Genomic DNA, 18,934 nt, shown 5'->3' with positions numbered 1-18,934 from the left:
CCAAAGCTGGACTTTGCCACCGGCTTGTTTTGCTCCCTTTGGAAAACAGAAAGACAAAGCCAGGTGCCCAAACTTGGGAAATCTGACTTGGGTATGATGGAGCTGCTGGATAATTTAATACAAAGGTTTTAGATCCAGGCTGAGATTTTGACTACTCCCAGGGTGTGAGCATGTCCAGGATGTTCAGACCCACTTGCCCATCTGTGTACATGGAAATCTGTGGAAAAGAACTCAGAACATGTCCTCAGAAACGTGAGTTTGGAGCAGGACCCTGTATTCAGTTCTGATGGGGACCAACAAGCACCCTGGTTTCAGGGGATTGGAGATGTTTAGGAGAACAGTCTCTTCTTTTCTTTGCAAGGAGCAAGAAGGAATTGCAAAACTAACATTCAAAATTTAAAAAAGGATAGTGTAAGTCTATACAAGTTTTAGAGCCCTGACTGGGGTTTGTGCCTGCAGACCCGTGATTTGAGTTCTCAGTTTATAATGAGTGTGGAGTCTCCCAAGCCCCACAGAAGCCAGAATATCTCACCCAGAAATATCCTCACCAATGGAAGTGCCCCAAAGCAGGAAACTGGGAGTTGTGGCTGCTTTGAAAAAACACCTTTACAGAGTCAAGAGCAGAATTCCTGTGTGAGAGATGTAATTCCATTTTACAGTGCAGCTCCATTAAGGATGAAGCTCTGTTATTGCACACTGAGCTGCGGAGATGCTGCCTGTAAAAAATTCAAATGCCTGCAATAATTAAGGGGAGGGGGCAGGAAAGCTGTGGGATGTGAGCAGGAATGGATTTTACCAGGCCATTTCCTTTCTGTCCTTGGCTACTTCAGGAATGAGCTCTGTAAGTAAGGCTCATTTTTCTCATAATTCATCTCTGAGCCGTCATGGTTTGCTGGTTAAGTAGAGGGAGGGAGATTTATGGGATTGAAATGCTGAAATATTGAGGCAAATAGGATTTTAGCAATGGGGAGAAGTTGCCAAATAAATTCATCGTCTGTATTTTTGTGTTGCTTTCTGCCTTCAGTTCATTTGGCTACAAATGAGCCAAGAAATGGCATTTTTTTGTTGGCAGCCTTGGGAAAGCTGGAGAGTTGTGAACAATACAGGGCTAGGATTTTCAGTGATCCTTTTTGTGTTCTTTCAGCCTTGTCCAGTGATGTTTGTCCAGGTCATTTTCCAGTATCAGTTGTGCCCACTCTGCATAGAAATCAGAAATGCTTTATAAATACATGTATGCTGTCCCTACACACACTTTGTAGGTTAAGATTCAAACTGGCTGTGTCCATGACAGTGTCACTGTTGGTAGGGATAGAAAGATAACTTTGTTTTTGTTTTTATTTGTTGTTTTCTTTCTGAAGGGTATGACCCCCCTCATGTACGCCTGTGCTGCTGGAGATGAAGCTATGGTCCAAATGCTTATAGATGCTGGAGCAAATTTAGATATACCAGTGAGTAACCCTCTGCCCATAATTATCCAGCTGTAAACTAACAGGAGCTCTAAAATCTCTCCTAGCAACTGAAGGCTTCAGTCCTGAAGCTTCAAGAAAGCATTTCTCCCTAAAACCATCACTTCAGGGATTTGGGAGGGGGGAGGAAACCTTCCAAACACCTTGGAGTACTCAGTGGCTCCAATTAGGATTGGCACTGGCAAGTCTAATGGGCAGGGGAGGGGGAGGGAAGGAACTGCCACAGGGAGAAACCAGGGAGCCCATTAAAAGTCCCAGGGGATGGGGCAGAGCGAGTGGTGGTCACAGTGTTCCCCAAGTGGCCCAAGTCCCCATTCCCTGGGTCTGTCACTCACAGAGGAAGAGGCTGGCTCTGTAGAAGGCAGGGGAGGAAGGCAGGCAGGCTGCAGTGGGTAATGAGTGCTGCTTCCCTGCTCCAGGTGCCCAGTGGCTCTCCACGATACCCCTCGGTGCATCCCGACAGCCGGCACTGGACTGCGCTCACCTTCGCCGTGCTGCACGGCCACATCTCCGTGGTACAGGTGAGATTCCAGCCAGGAATCCTTCCAGGAGGCACAGGGCACTGAAATGCAGCCCTGGGAGCCCTTGTTCCCAGCCTTCCTGAGCCTCCTAAACACCAGTGAAAAAACTGCCTGCTGTTTAAAACAAGGAGAATGAAAATTAGTGACATAATTCCTAGTAAGGCTTTGATAACAAAGCACAGCGTGTTTCTATATTTTTCTTTGGTTTTAGTGTTGCTCACTGCTCCTAAAACAATGCTGCACAATCATTTCTTTAGTTTTAAATAAACTTGTGCTTCACGTGGAGTCGTTGCAGGTTGGCTGTTTGATCGGGAGCTTTATAACAGTAGATATTAATTGGTTTATAAATTTACATGCAGAAATCCAGTGTGTGCTGATGTCTGCTTTAATGGCAGCAAATCATCTGTAACTTCCTTCATAATCCTTGAGAACTGCATGAGCAAGACTTAAGCTGTTGTGGGATTTGAGCCTGTGGCATCCTCCCTGCTCCCTTTTTTGTGGAATTATCACAGGGGGCAGCAGGATGGGGTGGAGCCCCAGAAATGCTACCCAGACTTCCAGGGGAATGAAAAACTGATCACAGCAGACAATCAATTGCTGTTGAATTTAATTTACCTTCTGCTCAAAGGGAAGGAATAAAATTAAAAAAAAATAAAAATGTAAGTAAATGGAGGCTGCACACACTCATCTTTTGTTTGTGTACATTTGTACATAATTATAAAGATTAGATTCCACCTGGCAAACTGCCCAGGTAGCCTTTGGTATTCCAGAGGTTGGACAGCCTTAATTTATGTGTGAGATACAAGTTTGATTCTCCCAGGAGATGAAGCCAAGTGAATCAAAGCTCCTGTTGTGTACTGCAGTGCCCACAGTCGTGGAAGCATGGAATATCCTGATGGATACACACACACAGGGCTGATCCTCCCTGCCAGCCCCTGCCAGCCCTGCTCTGGTTTTTCCAGAGCCTTCTGCCAGCCCCACCTGGCCATAAAGCATCCCCATCACCCTGGCACCTTCTCCCCTTCACTTGGAGGGGGCTCTTTCCCTCACAGCAGCTCTGAAAGCAGGTTCTGTGTGACAGTCCTGCAGCTGCCAGGCCTCCCTACACAGGCTCCAGAGCTATGACCAGCCTGGTAATTCCCTGGGGGAACCATGCTTCCTGTGCACAGCATGGAGCTAGGATAGACTTCCTGCTCTGATTGCAGAGCCCTTTGGGGTTGGAGATTCCAATTGCACAGCCACGACCATAAAGGAGATTAAAAAAGGAGGACGTGCTCTCCAGATGGGCCCTCCTCACTGGTTCTCCTTTCTAACACCTAGCCCTGGCTGCTTGGTCCTTCTGAACTGCTCTTTTCCCAACTCCCTGTCTTTCCTGTGCCCTTGCAGCTGCTCCTGGATGCTGGTGCCCACGTGGAGGGCTCTGCCGTGAACACTGGGGAGGACAACTATGCTGAGACCCCCCTCCAGCTGGCCTCAGCTGCAGGTGAGCTCCCTGTGGCCTCAGCACTCTCCATCTCTTCCTGCCACCAGCCTGATGGGCCCCAAGTATCTGTTTTATCTTGTCCCACTCTTGACTTCTCCCCAGAGCCTGCACAGCAGAGCTGATGGCACCAACTCCTTCACTCAGCACTGTCAAGGAACATAAACTGTCTAGTCTGGGCATGTCTGTGGGCCTAAGCAACACCCAGATGTGAAAAATTAACAAGTTTCCATTCAGCCTGAGGAAAAATAACTGTTATATAAAGAAATTTGGTTTATTAGTTTATTAAATGCTGGTAAAAATTCTGCATTTCTTATAGCGGGCTGTCAGGAGCTGAACATTCTCAGAACGAGTCTGTGCTGGCCTTGTTTGTCAACACTTCTCACCTCAAAGTGGTTTTAGTTTTTTTCCTTTTGTTTCTTTCTCTGTTATCTTTGTGCTTTTATGAAGAGGAGTGGCTGGCTTGCTGTGTTCCAAGCTTTATGGAAAGGATAAAAAAGGCCTCTTCCTCTCCCAGTGACACCCAGTGCTGGATGTCCTGCCACCACTCCCTACTCCCTCTAATGGGAACGGAGCCAGGGAGTCCTGCCTGTGGCCAGTCCTGTGTTTTGTGCTTCCACAGAGGGACCATGCTGATGTTCCTGTCCTTTTTCCCCAGGGAATTATGAGCTGGTCAGCCTGCTGCTCAGCAGGGGCGCCGATCCACTGCTGAGCATGCTGGAAGTCAACGGGATGTCATCGTCACTCCACGAGGACATGAACTGCTTCAGCCACTCAGCAGCACACGGCCACAGGTAGTGCTCTGCTCCTGCTCACAACAAGACCTTTTTGCACTCTGGGTGTTGCTGTGTGTCCTGTGGGACTTTGTGACCCAAACCCCTGCCTGTGCAGTTCAGCAGATGGGATTAAGACTCTCCTGACAACAAAGAACAAAGATCTTTGTTTGCTGTTTCTTGTCCTTACACTTGCTGGTCTGGCTCTGCAGCGCTGAGAGTGAGCTGGTTTTAAGCCCCACATCAGCAGACCAAGTCCCACCTACACCTAAGGTGGGACTCTCATCGTGGGACTCTAATCTCATAGGTTACGAGATCAGGGTTGTGAGATCCTGGTTCATGTTCTGAGATGGAATCTAATCAGGTTGAGGTGGCAAGAATAATTTACAGCAGAGCCTGGGTGTCTGCATCTCTGGTTTTTGGGTGGCCAACCAAGAGGTGAATCATTAAACAAGCCAGCCTGGGCTCTCCAACCCTGTTTTCAGGGTGGTTGTTCAGAAATAAGACATTACTTGCAAGCTTCTCTGTGTTCCCAGAAAAAACATTAGTGAGATCCAAGCTTGTTCTGCCGTAGGATAGGATGGGGTGATCCTAAAGCTGGGTCCTTAAATAAGCTGAATTTAGCCCCAGGGTGTGGTGTGGGTGCAGGGAGAGCAGCGGCTGGTGGCAGTGCAGCAGCACAGGGAGTGCTGGGTGGCCCTGCTGGGCTGGGGAATGTCTGGAGCAGCTGTCCCCAGCTGGCTCAGGGACACCCGTGATGCAAACTCCCCAAACAAGACACAAACAGAAAAGTCTGTTTCTTGCAACTGCCGTGTGAAATTCCAAACAAACCCCCCGTGTGAGGAGTATAGGCCATGTTTCTGCCCTTGCTGAGGGGCACCAGTTTCTAGGATGTGGGGTAGGGAAGGACAAGTGGTTTCCATACTGCTCCACAGTACCAGCTGTCTTTGGGAAGGAAATTACTGTTTACTGAGCCGGATCCCTAATCCCAAATCCCCACAGTCCTGTGTGAGTTGTTGAAATTTCCTTTGTCAGTAAGCGAAACCTCTCGTCCTGCTCAGGAACGTCCTGCGCAAGCTCCTGAGCCAGCCGCAGCAGGCCAAGGGGGACGTGCTGTCCCTGGAGGAGATCCTGGCCGAGGGGGTGGAGAGCGACACCTCGAGCCAGGGCAGCTCCAGCGAGGGGCAGGTGCGGCTGTGCAAGACGCGCATGAAGGCGCTGCAGGAGGCCATGTACTACAGCGCCGAGCACGGCTACGTGGACATCACCATGGAGCTCAGGGCCCTGGGTGAGCTCTTCCTTCTCTGCACTGTGCACATAAGGCATAGAAACCCTCCTTCTGCCTCTCTCACTTAGAAGAGCAACAACTGCAAAGCTGTGTAATCTAAATTTTAAAAGTGTTTAAGGCTCCTCATAAGTTTGGGTTCTTTTCAAATTCCTGCTGCTCTGGGATGTCCCTTACCCTTGGCTGGATCTTCTGTTCACACGTATCAAAAGGAAGGGGCATCTCTCCCTGTCAGATACTTACACCTAAAATTCACTCTATCAATGGTTTAAGGTGAAGGAACTAAACTGATCTCAAGGTAGGAGAGATAAAAGCTTTGAAGCTTGTGTGTAACTGGGAGAAAAGACCTCACACCACAGTTGTGTGGCATTATGTATCCTTACAACTTCAGTTCAAATTTGTCTTGTGGTTTTGACTAACCATGAAGCTCAGAACAAAACAGAGCGTCTCTGATCCTTAAAAATCAGCAGAAATTTCCAATTTATGATCCTGGTGCCAATCCTTTGCCACTTAACCTGTCAGTGACCCAGTTCAGTCACCTTTAATATCAAGATAAAAATCTATCTGCTGTTAGGATGTAGGTAGAGCTACTTCAGTGCTGCCAAGTGTTAGTAATAGGAGCAGGATAATCTCCTCACAGGCACTTCAGGAAATCATTTTTCACTGTCCCTTTTCCCTGTGGCTGCAGGAGTGCCATGGAAGCTCCACGTGTGGATCGAGTCCCTGCGGACAACCTTCTCCCAGTCCCGCTACTCCGTGGTGCAGACCCTGCTGAGGGAGTTTGTCACCATCAAAGAGGAGGACTACAATGAAGAGCTGGTCACTGAGGGGCTGCAGCTCATGTTTGACATCCTCAAAACCAGCAAAGTAAGTCAGAGTTTTATAACTGTGCCAGAGCTGAGTATTCTGGGGTTTCATTGTTGTTGTGCACAACAGGAAAAAGGGAATGGCTGGGCAAAGTCCCTTGGAGCTATGGCATGGAAATGGCCCTGGAAGCATTTATCTAAATTCATAAATAGCCCCCAGACAGTCCTCAAACATACATCTGGGGCAAGCTCTGCAGCTCTTTATACCTCCATAACTCCATAGATATTGTAATTCTGCCTTAATTTAAAGCTGTGGGGAGGTAACTCTTGTGGGGTGCAGTTGCTGCAAGCCCCAGGTGAGCCCTTACAGCACATTTGGAACCTGCTAAATGATGAATTGCTGATCCCTGTTCCATGCTCCTCACAGAATGATTCCATCAACCAGCAGCTGGCATCCATCTTCACCCACTGCTATGGCAGCAGCCCCATTCCCAGCATTCCCGAGATCCGGAAGACTCTGCCAGCTCGGCTGGGTAAGGTGCTCACCTCAGCAGTGAGCTTCTTTTGGTTGCTGCTGGGGTGGGGGTTTTAATTTGTTTGCTTGGATTTCTTCTCTGAAAAGCATGGACAGTATAAAAAAAAAAAAAGTGCCACCTTTTTTTTTGTCACTTTACCCAACAGATCCTCACTTTCTGAACAATAAAGAAATGTCTGATGTAACTTTCTTAGTGGAAGGAAAGCTCTTTTATGCACACAAAGTCCTGCTGGTTACTGCATCTAACAGGTGAGTCACTAACCATAATGAATCCACAATGAATAATGAATCCAGCCATGATTGCCCCTGAAATCATGTGTGGTAGATGGAGTGTACATATCAAGCCATTCCCTGCCTTCCCATTCCTTCTCCCAGAGTTTGCAGGGAGAGCTGCACTTGCTCCAGCTTTCACACTGACCTGGTGCACTTGCAGTTTGCAATTTCTTTCTCTGTTCTTGGCATAGAAACAGGGTCTGCCACCTATCACAGGGTGGGATTAGATCAGATCCAGCCAATTTACAGTTTTAAATTGTCCCTGAACTAATCATCATTAAATTAAAGAAAATGTTTCAATTTTCAGCTTGCAAAGAACAAGGAGGGATCTTTGTTTTGCCCTTGCTGTTTGTGATGAGTGTGTGGCACACTAATACAGTTAAATCAAGTCTTTTCAATTAAATCTGTTTAAAACCATTCCCAGGTTCAAGACACTAATGACCAATAAAACAGAGCATGATGGCCATGGCAGCAAGACTGTAGAAATCAGTGATATGAAATACAATATTTTCAAGGTATGGGACTTAATCCAACTCTTTCTTTATTCTTTTTCATCTTTTTCTTTCCTCAACTACTTGAAGGTAAGACAAACCTAAGTAGTAATATCATAAGTAGATAATAAGTAATACCATAATTAGGTAATATTACAAGTGGAAATGGAGTACCTTTCAACAGATCTGAATTTAAGGAGTTTTCTGAAATACCCTTTTACCAAAGTTCCAGCCTTAAAACAGACTCTTCCAGTCTACATTCTTATTGTCTTCCTAGGCAGCTGACTTCTCCATAATGCAGGAGAAACTAGTCTTCTACTGAAAAGTAGTTTTATACTTTTAACACACCATTTTCATACTTTTTACACCACCATTTTTATGCTTTGCTAAGCAAAAAGTAACTTATTTACAGCAGGTGCATTGCCAAGCATCATATTAATTCAAATCAGATGATAAGAAATCAATGGTGTCCCTGTCAAGAAAGGCTCAGAACTGAGAATTGTGCTTTGCTTTTATGACATTTCCGTATTTAGTGGAGGAACAGGGAGATGTGAAGTGCAGAATAGGTCATGTCACTGTTTCACTAATGGGTTGAGGCTTTTTTTTCTCTTTTTATAAGCAAACAAACCTGGTCTGTTGGTCAGCAGTGCTGTTATCCCACTAGAGGGAAATAAGTTGACCGTGAGAACATCTTTGTTCTGCTTGTAAGGGGCTGTACAAGTTTTGTGTTGGACAAGTGACATCCAAATTTTGCAGCTTCAAGCCACAACAGAGAAGAAAATCTAACTGAGTATTGAAATAAGCTTCCTTAACAGCATTTGTACATCAAAAGGTTTCTAAAGATAAACTTGTGCTTCAGTGGAGGGAGAGAGACAAATCAGAAAGATTTGGAACAGTGCAGTATTTGACAATTTGATGGTAAATACAGTCAGAGGGGTTAAGGAGAGGCAGGCTCAGGTAGGGTGGAGGACGCTGAGGCACCAGAGATGTGGGTCCTGCGCTGCATGTAACTCTGTTAAACAAGGCAATCTCACAAGGACCAGCTCAGTTTTGTTCCCAGCCCTGTTAGGAATGGCAAGCAGAGCTTGCAAGCCCCACACAGCACCCAGGACATTTCTGTGATCCAACAGCAGATCCATTCCCTCCCCTGACGCTGCCTGGGCTGGGGATGGCACATGCAGATCAAAGAGCAGGAGCTGCCTCTTGCTCTCCCTGCAGACAATTAATGCCTTTTCCTCCGGGCTTGGAGAGGGGCTGGAAGCTGATTAGAAGCCCAGCAGGGATGTGAGTGGCTGGGAGGTCCCCGGGATGCTCACGCTGGGCTCGCTGGCAGCTCCGCACGTGACCGGTCTGCCCAGCTTCAGCAGCCCAGATCCCAGACAAGGACAGTGGTGTTGCTGAGAGACACACTGTCACCCTCAGCCCAAGGTCCCCAGCAGGGCCCTTTTCAGGGCCCAAGAGAAAAAAGGACTGCTAGAAAGCAGCAGATTTGCTACGCCAGGGAGTGAGAAAAAAGCCACCAGCGGAGGTGAGAGCCGGCACAGGACACGATTCCTGTCTGCTCAGGAAGGGGAGCACAGCCATCAACAGCCCCTTGTGACTGCCCTGATAACTTCATGCCTGGCCTTCTTCCCATTCCAGATGCTGATGCAGTATTTATACTATGGAGGGACAGAATCCATGGAAATTCCCACCACTGATATCTTAGAGGTGAGAGAGCTTTTTCTTCCAAGTCTTGCCAAGTGCGCTGGGGCATAAAACAGAGTTGAAAGGCAAAATCCAGGAGCTAACAGCAGGCTCCCATTCAGTCCAGGAGCATATTTAACGCTTGGAAATGAGCTTTAAAATTTCAAAACATCGCTGCTTGGTGTTTCTGTGTCGTGCTGACAGAAAGGAGAGCAAATATGCTTGTGGGAGGAGCTTTGCTAAGAGGCAAATGTGTCAGTCTGTCACTTCAGCATGGAGCAGCCTTTTTGCTGTTTGATGAGGACTTGGCCATTAAAACAGCAAGTCAGAGACTCTTCAGAGAGGAAATCATCCGTCCTGTTTGCCTTCCCCAGGCCTTTCAAGCCTCATGATCTCAAATAGCCTCTCTCTTGTCCCCATAGCTGCTGTCGGCTGCCAGCCTGTTCCAGCTGGACGGCCTCCAGAGACACTGTGAAATCCTCTGTGCCCAGACCATCAGCATGGACAACTCTGTCAACATCTATAAATATGCAAAGGTAGATCCAACCCCCCCTGGTTTGAGAACCCCAGTGAGCAGCCTGTGTGCTGCTGCTGCTAACTAAAAACCCCAGGTGGGCACCCTCCCTGCAGGTAACTCCTCCCAGCCACAACACGAGGGAGATGATTCCCAGCTCCAGGCTGGAAAGTCCTGCACAGCCCCGGTGTGTTTTCTTGTCTGGAGCAATCATGGATGAAATGGATGGGGGATCCCTGCAGAGTAGGGGAAAGCTGTCTTAACGGGCTGATACAGCAACATCAGCAAATCCTGAGGGATTCAAGTCCTGGGAGCAGCAGGGGCAATTGATCACACCACAGCAACTACAGAGTGAACCCTTTCCTGGCACCCCTGCTGCTAGAAAATATTCTTTTCAGCTCCAAAAGGAACATAAAGTCTGTTGTGTGACAGATACACACCTCTGTAGCAAATAACATAAATCAGAGAAATGCTCTGCTCTTCCTGGAATTTTGCAGGATCTCCTTTAAAGACAAGGAGAAAACTGCACAGAGGGCTGATAATGATTTTTTTCCCACTGTGTGTGTATTGTCCCACTGATGTTTTTCAATTTTTTTCTCACATTGGGTTGGTTTCTTTCAGACCTAAAATTTAACAGTGTGCAGTGGTAAAAAGGGGAAACAGCATTCCCTACTGGCCATTATGTACTTTTCCTTAAATTATTATTTGCACAGAATTCCCAGGAAGAGGCTGTGTGTGCACAGAGCTTCTTAATATTGAATTTGAGTTTCGTTGTTCTTGTTACTGATGCTGAAGCAAAAGGAGCCAGGTCCCGGGCAGAAATCACCTCGTGGTGGTTCAGGAGTGCAGCATCCGTGTTCTCCTGTGTTCAGCCCCTCCCTGATGGGCTGAGGCTCCCGTCCTGTGACCCGTGTCCTGATTGCCCTGAGCCCTGCTCACCATCTGCCAGCACAGCAGCGTTGTTGTGTGTGTGCTGTGGCTCAGCCAAACAGGTACCTTGGCCACCTCATCAGCCAGCTGCTCTGCTGCAGGAAGGGAAGGGGCTGGAGTGCAGGCCAGCAGCTCTGCCAACAGCAGGCCAGCAGGGGAAGGAATTAAAAAAGCCTGGATGCCCTCCTGCAAAAAGCACCAGGAGAAATGATCAGACAAAATCCTGCCTTCAGTGCTTTTCCATTGTTACTCCTGTCTTTTAATGCTTTCCATGAGACAAAAAGCAGAAGAGCATTAGGAATGAGAGACTCAGGGATGTCATTTAGGTCTGTGATGTACAGAAGGAGTTAATAATGCTGCTGTCTTCCTCAGATTCACAATGCACCAGAACTGGCCTCTTTCTGCGAGGGCTTCTTCCTCAAGCACATGAGCTCCCTGCTGGAGCAGGACTCGTTCAAGCAGCTCATCTACAGCAGGAACAGCAAAGTGCAGGGCCTGGACCCTCTGAGGGACCTGCAGGCAGCCCTGGCCGGGCGCCTGCACTCGGTGTACGTCACCTCCAGGGTGTGAGGCAGCCCCGGTCCCGCTGGCAAACCGCGCTGCTCTGGGGCTGGCTGCCCCCTGCACCTTCCTGAGAGTGCCCTGGAGCCTGAACGGGCACCCCCCGTGCCCAGGGAGGGGAGCTGCCTTTCTGTGCTGCTGCTGCTGCTGCCACAGGAACAACACTGTCACACAACCACACTGCCATGGCCCAGACACCAGCTGGGCTGCAGGGGAGAGCCCCAACCGCGGCCAGGGGCGCTGCCCTTTCCACGAGCACGGCGCCGGCCCGTGGAGAAAGAGGCAATTGAGCTAAGCCCAGCACTAATACATGGGCTTAGGTTCATCCACACAGATGTTTTCCCTGTAAAAAGGCTGCCTAGAAGGAGTTTCCTGGTCCTAAAGCCCATCCCACGAGCCATCTGTCTGCACACAAATACTTCCCCTCAGTAGTACCAGCATCTGTGCATCGCTACAGACTGACAGAAACTTCCCCCACAACTGTTTGCACCTTGAGAGAGAGGTTTTGTATGTTCAAAGCTGAGTAGAAACTAATACTAACACTGAAATTACTCACTCTTTAAGCCTAATATGAGGAGCTGAGCTGGGGCAGGGAGGGGAGGGGAGAGTTGGGGGTTTGAGTGTTTTGAAATACAATTTCACTGTGCCAGTTGTTAATCTGGATCTGTTTTGAGGAGAAAGAAAAAGACTGTCTACCCTTTTGCTGTCAAGGTCTGATAGTGTCAGTCAGTCACTTTCTTCACCTTAAAAGCCTGTTTCTGGACATTGCTTGTGAGACCTGACCTCACAAAAGACACTTTGTAGAAGGCTCAGGTGTAGCAGGAGCTGGCAGTAGGCTGAAACACTGCCCAGTTGCAATAAAAGCAATAAAAGCCTCCCCTGGCCTCCAAAGAACATCCAGCTCAGTGGCTCGCTCTCTCTCTGGAGCTGGCTGGGATGAAGGAAAGACCTCTAGCTATTCCCACTGAGCTGGGCTAAGCACCCTCCAAAAATCATTTGCCAGGACACTTCCATTTGTTGTAGATGGGTGAACAAGAGGAAACCAAATTTTAAGTGGAGAACTATTTATTCCTTATTAGAAATTCAACAATTTATTCCCATTGTATCTAAACACAGTGGAAGGAGGAGGCTCAGCTGGGCCCGGGCTCCAAAGCCCAGCACAGACACAGTTTAGATAAAGGGAAGGAGAAGGAACCACCAGCATCTCCCAGCAAATCCATCAAAATCTGACATGGCCTTGTTCCTAAAGGATTTACACAGAGGCAAATTGCATGCATGGATAAGGATTTTTAGTCAGCTGACAGGTTGGTCAGGGCACACTCCCTTTGTGCTTTAGGTACACATCTGCTGAACATCACCAGCTCCAATAACCCTATTTATTACAGAAAGCCATACAGGGGGGTCAAAATTATCACTGAGAAATGCCACAAAAGGCTTTATTTTGGAAAGTATTTTCAAGTAGCTGCTCCAGCTATCTGTACAAATATGTAGGTCCTCTTTTGTTGCTGTAATATTACAATGCTTTGTTTAATTGTACATTAATGTTGTCATTTATGTAAATGTACCGGGATTTTATTAACAACGTAATTTTAAAATACACAGGTGCTGTTTTTTGTTCTGTTCCTCTTAACAGTAGGAAAAAAAAAGATTTAAAGACATGTGGAAAAGGCTGTTGCAATTGAAGCATCTTAAATTGGTTTTGGTGTACATAAATCTAATTTAAGGGATACAGAGGCATTCATTTCCCCTTCTTAGGCTCAGACATTTTTGTGAAGTTAAAAAGTTTAATTTGCATTTTTCCCTAGCTGGAATAAGATTACCTGCTTTCCAGCAGAAAGCAGCAAATGTAGTGTCCAAGAAACCCCTAATTCCAGGATTCTTCTCTGCAGCAGGAAAAACAGTGAGGGTTAAAGTAACTCTTAGGTCAGAGGTATTAAAAAAATAAACAGGTGATCCTTCCATGTCACCTCAGATCCCAAAGGCCAGAAGGGCTCTGCTTGGTGCTCTCTGGGAGGATTGATGGAGCACAGGACTCATCCAAGAGGTAAGGAGTATAAAAGCTTAAGAGCAAGAATTTGACCCAGAAGTATCCTTTTTTTCTCCGTATTTGGAAACCTGCCAGCATAAACAGGGACTGGTTCTCAAGAATCATGGAATACAAACACCTCAGATTCCCTTTGGAGCACTTTAATGAGTAGGCTAAACAGAAATTCCTTGTGAAACCAGTTGTACACTGCCTGTATTTTATAGAGTGCTTCCCGGGGAGCCTGAGAAAGTACCAGAGCAGCTTGCCCAGCTTTGGGGAAGCACAGAACTGGCCACAATGACATCATTCCAGGGAGCAGAGGAAATAAACATCTGCCTGAACAGGCTCGATGACTTCCAGCCTGAAATAAAGCCCTTTTGGCTCTCTAATAAGGCTTTGCACAGCAGGCAGGCCCTGGCTAACGCAGCAGCACCACTCACAGGCCCTTTGCCCTCGCCAAATGCTGCCCAGGCAGGCAGCCCCTGCTTCCTGCACCTGCCACAGGGGGGAGGCAGGACACTCCCCAGGGATTGGGGCAGCAGGCTGCTGTCACACTGCTTGTGGCACAGGACAGGGCTCCAGAGCTGGACCTGCCTCCCCAAAGGGCAGACTGGAGCCTGAGGGATCCATTAATCCACAGAATGGTGCACTTGGCATTATTTGCTCAAGAAAAAGAAGGGCACAAAAAAGGTATCTTGTGATAAAATCGCAGAGCAAGGAAAAAGGAGTGACACAACCCAGAGCTGGAGTCATCTCAGTGCTATCCCTATTCCTGCTGATCCTCCCTCCATGCTTAGCTCAGGCAGGAGAAGGGTTCCCGTGTCCCTCTCTCCATCCACAGCCCTGGCTCCCACACAAAGCCCTGCCCACACACCAGGGCCCTCACCTGCGATTCCCAGGTGCACAGGCAAACAGAAACCCAGCTCTGCAAGTTAAAAATTCCCAAGGGAATATCACCAGGGCCAGAATATCACCAGGAAAGGACACACCTTCCTCCTGCCCCTTACCCAGTGCTTCCCACCCAGCTCCGTTCTCCCTCTTGCTGCTCTGGGATGCCAGACCTGTCCTGGCAGCATTTCCAGCTGGCAGCAGCCTCAGTTTCCCTGGTTCTGCTCCCTCCCAGGACAAGGCTGGGTTCAGCTGGCTCCAGCTGTAAGAAGAGCTCAGAGCTCTCCAAGCAGGGCCGTGGTTCCAGTGACAAGTAGGTCACATCTCGCCGCCACCTGCAGGGAGCTGCTCAGACCGACGTGGCTGCCACATTTGCCTGCAGTGAGCCACGGGACCCCGTCACTGGGGAAATTGTGGGAGAGGAGGGAGAGATCCTGCTGCAGTGGTCAGGAATGGGCAGACAGCGGCCTGGAGGGTGTGGAGCAGGCCGGGACTGATGCACCCGGGTGCTGGGCTGTGCCCAGACCTGTCCTGGCCTGTCCCCGTGCTGAGCTGGCTTAGGCCGGGATTAAAGGCACGCTCTGCAATTAGAGGCACACCCGGCTCCTTCCGGCATTCCCAGCCCCATCTGTGCAGGGTTTGGAGAGAGGGAATGCTGAGGGTGTTCATCCCTAGTGTCCAAGCCATCTCTCTGCTTGTCATTCCTTGGAATAACAAAAAAAAACAACACTTCCCTAATGCATCAGGATGTTTCCATCCCTTTTTGGGGAGGGAAATACACCTAGAAACTAAGATCCTAAGGGTTTCCAGAAAAGCAAAACAAGGACAGAGATGATGGAGTAAGCTTCCAATTTAAAATTATTTCATGGACATAGGAATGATTCTTGCATGTTTTACAACTCCCCTTTTTATTCCTGGAATAATTTTAGATTTTATTTTCTTTTAACAAATCATCTAAATTTGAGAGGAAACAATAGAAAATTAATGCAGGGAGAGACTGTGGAATCATCCTGGAGCGGTTTGGGCTGGAAGCCTCATCTCCGAGCCTGTCCTGGGCTGGCTCCTGTCCTTCAGCCACTCGCTGCAGGTGGACGTGGAAGTGATGGAGATGTGCAGGGAATGCTGCTTGGTTTTCCCTGCCTCTGGCAATTTGGCCATTCAAAAGACTAATTGACCTCTTCCAGCAGGAAAACATTTAAACAAGAGGTGCCAAAAAGAATTGGAGCGTCTGCACAATGAAATCTGCAAGAATCCAACTTCAAATCCCCCTGAATTGTCACTGGTCCAACTTCCATGGACTGGTCACCGTGCCCAGGAGTGTCCAGTCCTGCTGGGAATCCACTGGACCAGGATGTCTTTTTCATTTTATGCTGGTGAAGACCCTCTGGGTGACCCCCAGTGCCTGGAAGGACCAGACTGGGCTCCCAGGGCACTAATTCCAGGGGTTCTGTTTTTGGGAATAGCAGAGGAGCAGCCAGTGTTTCCCTGTCTGGGACAAGGGAGGTGGAAAACACGCTGGGTCAGTGGAGAGGGGCCTCCATGGGGATGGGAGGCTCCCGCTGCCGTTCCCATCTCCCTGCGGGCACGGAGGGCTGATCCCGGACCAGGACAAGGCGATGCTCCCGGCGCATCCCGGGGCGAGCGGCCCCAAACGGGCCGGGCCCTGCTCAGGTGCGCGGGGCGGGACCGGGGGATTGAAACCCGGGAGCCACCCCGGCCTCCTGTGCTCGTTCAGCGCTCGGTGCGGGGGCAGCGGCCGGGCCGGGCCGGGCTCTCCGGGGGTCCAAGGTGAGGAATGGAGGCCTCGGGGTCCCATCCTGTACCTCCTCTACCCCTGCTTCCTCCTGCCCTTATTCCCTTTTCTGCCCCCTTCTCCCTCCCCTCCTCATTCCCCCCTATTCCCCCTTCCTCTTTCCCCCGGGGCGCCGCACAATAAAGCCCAGAGGGCCGGAGCGGCGCCCCCGCTGTCCCTGGAGCCCCCACACGGGGCCGGGCCCGCTCGGCGGGACCCCCCATTGCAGTGCAAAGCACGGCCCGACAGCGCCGGGGTTCCGGCTGTCCCTACATCACACTGGGGGGCCCCGGGGGGGTTGGGGCAAGTCCTGCTAGTCCGAGCTCAGAAATAAAACCCGAGGTTTTTTCTGGGACCAAACTCAGAAGCGCCGCGGCGGAGCCCGGAGAGCAGCGGGGCCGGGCTCGGAGGTGAGCGGGGAACGGGAGATTGGTGTCCCGGCACGGGGATCGCTGTCCTGGCACGGGGATGGGTGTCCCGATCCTGGGATCGCTGTCCCGGTGCAGGGATCGCTGTCCCTGTGCCGGGATCGCTGTCCTGTCTCGGGACACGGAGCGGGAAGGCGGCGGCAGCAGCGGGAGCTGCAGGCAGGGGACACCGGAGCTGCCTTGGCCGAGCGGGGCCCGGGGCGTCGCTGCCGTGCAGATTCTGTAGGGGCCAAAATGAACATTTTAGAGTGAAATCTGAATTAATGTGCAGGGGCCAGAACGCACAGTTTGGGGTAAGGATGAAGTGGTCGATGCTCTCCGGAGGGACCAGCTCGGGCTGGCTCTGTGTTGCTGTGAATAATTTGCTTTATGGAACGAGACACCTGAGACTGCCGCGGGAATCCAGGGCTGGAGCCGGGAAGGAAACCTGGTCTGACCGCGGGAAGGGGAGCGGGGGTCAGGCGGGGCCCCCGTCGGTCACTGGAGCCGCCGCCGTGAAAGCGACGTGTAAGGATGAATAGCGAGATATAAGGGACGTATGGATTGTAGGGTTACCGATAACGATACATAACGGAGCTACAGAACGATCGTATAACGAGATATAAACAAAACTGCCCCCCTCGTCATCCTTGTCCCAGCCCCGCTGTGTTTTCAGGATCGTGGGGGAAGAGCCGGGCTCCGGACAAGGCTCCCGGGCACGGCGGGGAATTCTTGGGGTCCTGTGCGGGGCCAGGATTTGTCTCGGTGCTCCCCGCGGGTCCCTTTCGGCTCAGGAATGCCGCGATCCTGTGCCCTGGAGGGTGGCACAGGGGCATCGGAGGGTTCTGCCCGCGGCGTTCGCGGCCCCGCCGGCTCAGGGCGGGTCAGAGGCGCGGCCGCGCCGGGACGGCGACACCGGCCGGGCTGGGAGCGCCCGGTGCTGCCGCCCCGTGGGCAGCGCCGGAACTGCAGCCCGGGACGGCGCCGCACCGCGGGAGCGGAGGGGAGCGGCGTCCTGGGAATGCTGGGGCACCCCGGGAGTGCTGGGATATCCTGGGAATGCCGGGGCACCCCTGGGAATACCGGGGCATCTCGGGAGTGCTGGGGCATCCCTGGGAATGCTGAGACACCTCGGGAATGCTGGGGCATCCCTTGCCCGGCGCACTGGGCCACACATCCCTGATGTGGTGCAGAAAAAGGAAAGTCCTGGGTTAGTGGGAGGATGTTTCTGGAATGGAACTGGGAGAGGTGCTGATCATCCCAAGGAATCCGGGGCTGCTTTGGCTCGGAAGGGAGCACAAGGTCATTGACACTCTCCTGTCTGATTGCACAGCCAAGAACATGCCAAAGGGCCTCCTCACCCTCATGGACAGCAGGAATGTCTTCCATGGCTCCTGCTTGGGAATGGCAGTGGCAGTTGGGAGCTCTGGCAGGAGCACCTGGAGACCAGGTGAGAGCAGCAATGGGATCATTCCAGCTGCTGCTGGAGGCGGTTTTCTCTATTTAGGATGTTCCTCTGATTGATCTTTTCACAGGAATTTTCTTGGGTGTATTTGAGAGTAATTCCAAGAATTTGGAAATAGTTGAAAAACAGAGGGGGAAAACTGTGAAGCTGATCCATTTCTAGTAATTCCAAACTTCTCCCACCACACCATTCTGTGTTTGGATCCAGCACAGGAGTGGGATCTTTGTCTTGTGCGGAAGAGCCTGTGGGTTGAACCTCGAGTAACAGACAGGATTGAAGTTGTGTGGGAACTGCTGCTCCAGCTGGATCCCTATAAAAATCCATCAGGCCCGATGGGATTCATCCAAGAATCCTCAAAGAGCTGTTGATGTCAAAAACCTCTCTCAATTTTTTGAGCCGTCTTGGGAATCTGGAGAAGTTCTAGCTGACTGGAAGCTTGTCTGGGTTTGAAAAGACAGATGTCTGTTAAGGAAGAGAGGAATTTCTTGTGAAATGGAAAATGTAAACTTCTCTCATAATTACTATGATTTTGAAACTAAGAGTTTCTCAGGCAAAGCTATGGGAATAGGAATAGCAGTTCTTTACTGGGGAAAATTAAAATACAAATGCAATAGTACAAATAAGCAACAAAAAAACCACTGACAGAGTCAGAATACAACCTGACACTGTTGGTCAGGCTGTTGATAGCAGTCTGAATAGATGGTGTTTGCAGTCTTTTTGGAGAGATAGATGTGGTTTAATGGAGGTAGTGATCTTGTGGAAAGGTGTAGTTTTCTTCTGAAGGTCCAGTGGTAGTGTAGATGGGCTTGGTTTTCTTCTGGGAATTTAGTGGAGAAGAAAGCTGTTTGTCTGGGAATCTAGTGGGAAAAGGTTTTCTCTGTTCTAAATTTTAGATTATATCCAGGTAGGAATGTTTGGTTCCTCCCTCTGGGTGGACTCTCACAATGGGATGATGTAATTTTTATTATCTATGTAGTGGCACTCACTGGCCCATTAACAGAAGATATCTTTTGGAGGGAGGATTGGTTGTGGAAG

General features: G+C 49.8%; 1 protein-coding gene across 2 annotated transcripts in view; it reads left to right on the top strand.

Annotated features, from left to right (window-relative positions):
* ABTB2 (ankyrin repeat and BTB domain containing 2) overlaps positions 1-12,916 on the top strand; it is a 114,450-nt gene extending 101,534 nt beyond the window's left edge. For both annotated transcript variants that reach the window (XM_058806719.1, XM_058806718.1), the window contains exons 6-17: positions 1,359-1,448; positions 1,886-1,987; positions 3,374-3,470; positions 4,126-4,261; positions 5,302-5,528; positions 6,214-6,392; positions 6,759-6,864; positions 7,013-7,115; positions 7,564-7,654; positions 9,272-9,340; positions 9,739-9,852; positions 11,133-12,916. In XM_058806719.1, the coding sequence (XP_058662702.1) occupies positions 1,359-1,448; positions 1,886-1,987; positions 3,374-3,470; positions 4,126-4,261; positions 5,302-5,528; positions 6,214-6,392; positions 6,759-6,864; positions 7,013-7,115; positions 7,564-7,654; positions 9,272-9,340; positions 9,739-9,852; positions 11,133-11,330 (1,512 nt within the window). In that variant the 3' untranslated portion in view covers positions 11,331-12,916. The remainder of the gene's footprint in view (positions 1-1,358; positions 1,449-1,885; positions 1,988-3,373; positions 3,471-4,125; positions 4,262-5,301; positions 5,529-6,213; positions 6,393-6,758; positions 6,865-7,012; positions 7,116-7,563; positions 7,655-9,271; positions 9,341-9,738; positions 9,853-11,132) is intronic.
* The last annotated feature ends 6,018 nt before the right edge of the window (positions 12,917-18,934 follow it).

Source organism: Ammospiza caudacuta, chromosome 6, assembly GCF_027887145.1.
Source record: "Ammospiza caudacuta isolate bAmmCau1 chromosome 6, bAmmCau1.pri, whole genome shotgun sequence".
NCBI classification, from domain to species: domain Eukaryota; kingdom Metazoa; phylum Chordata; class Aves; order Passeriformes; family Passerellidae; genus Ammospiza; species Ammospiza caudacuta.
The sequence above is the reverse complement of the archived record's forward strand: the minus strand, read 5'-3'. Positions and strand labels throughout refer to the sequence as shown.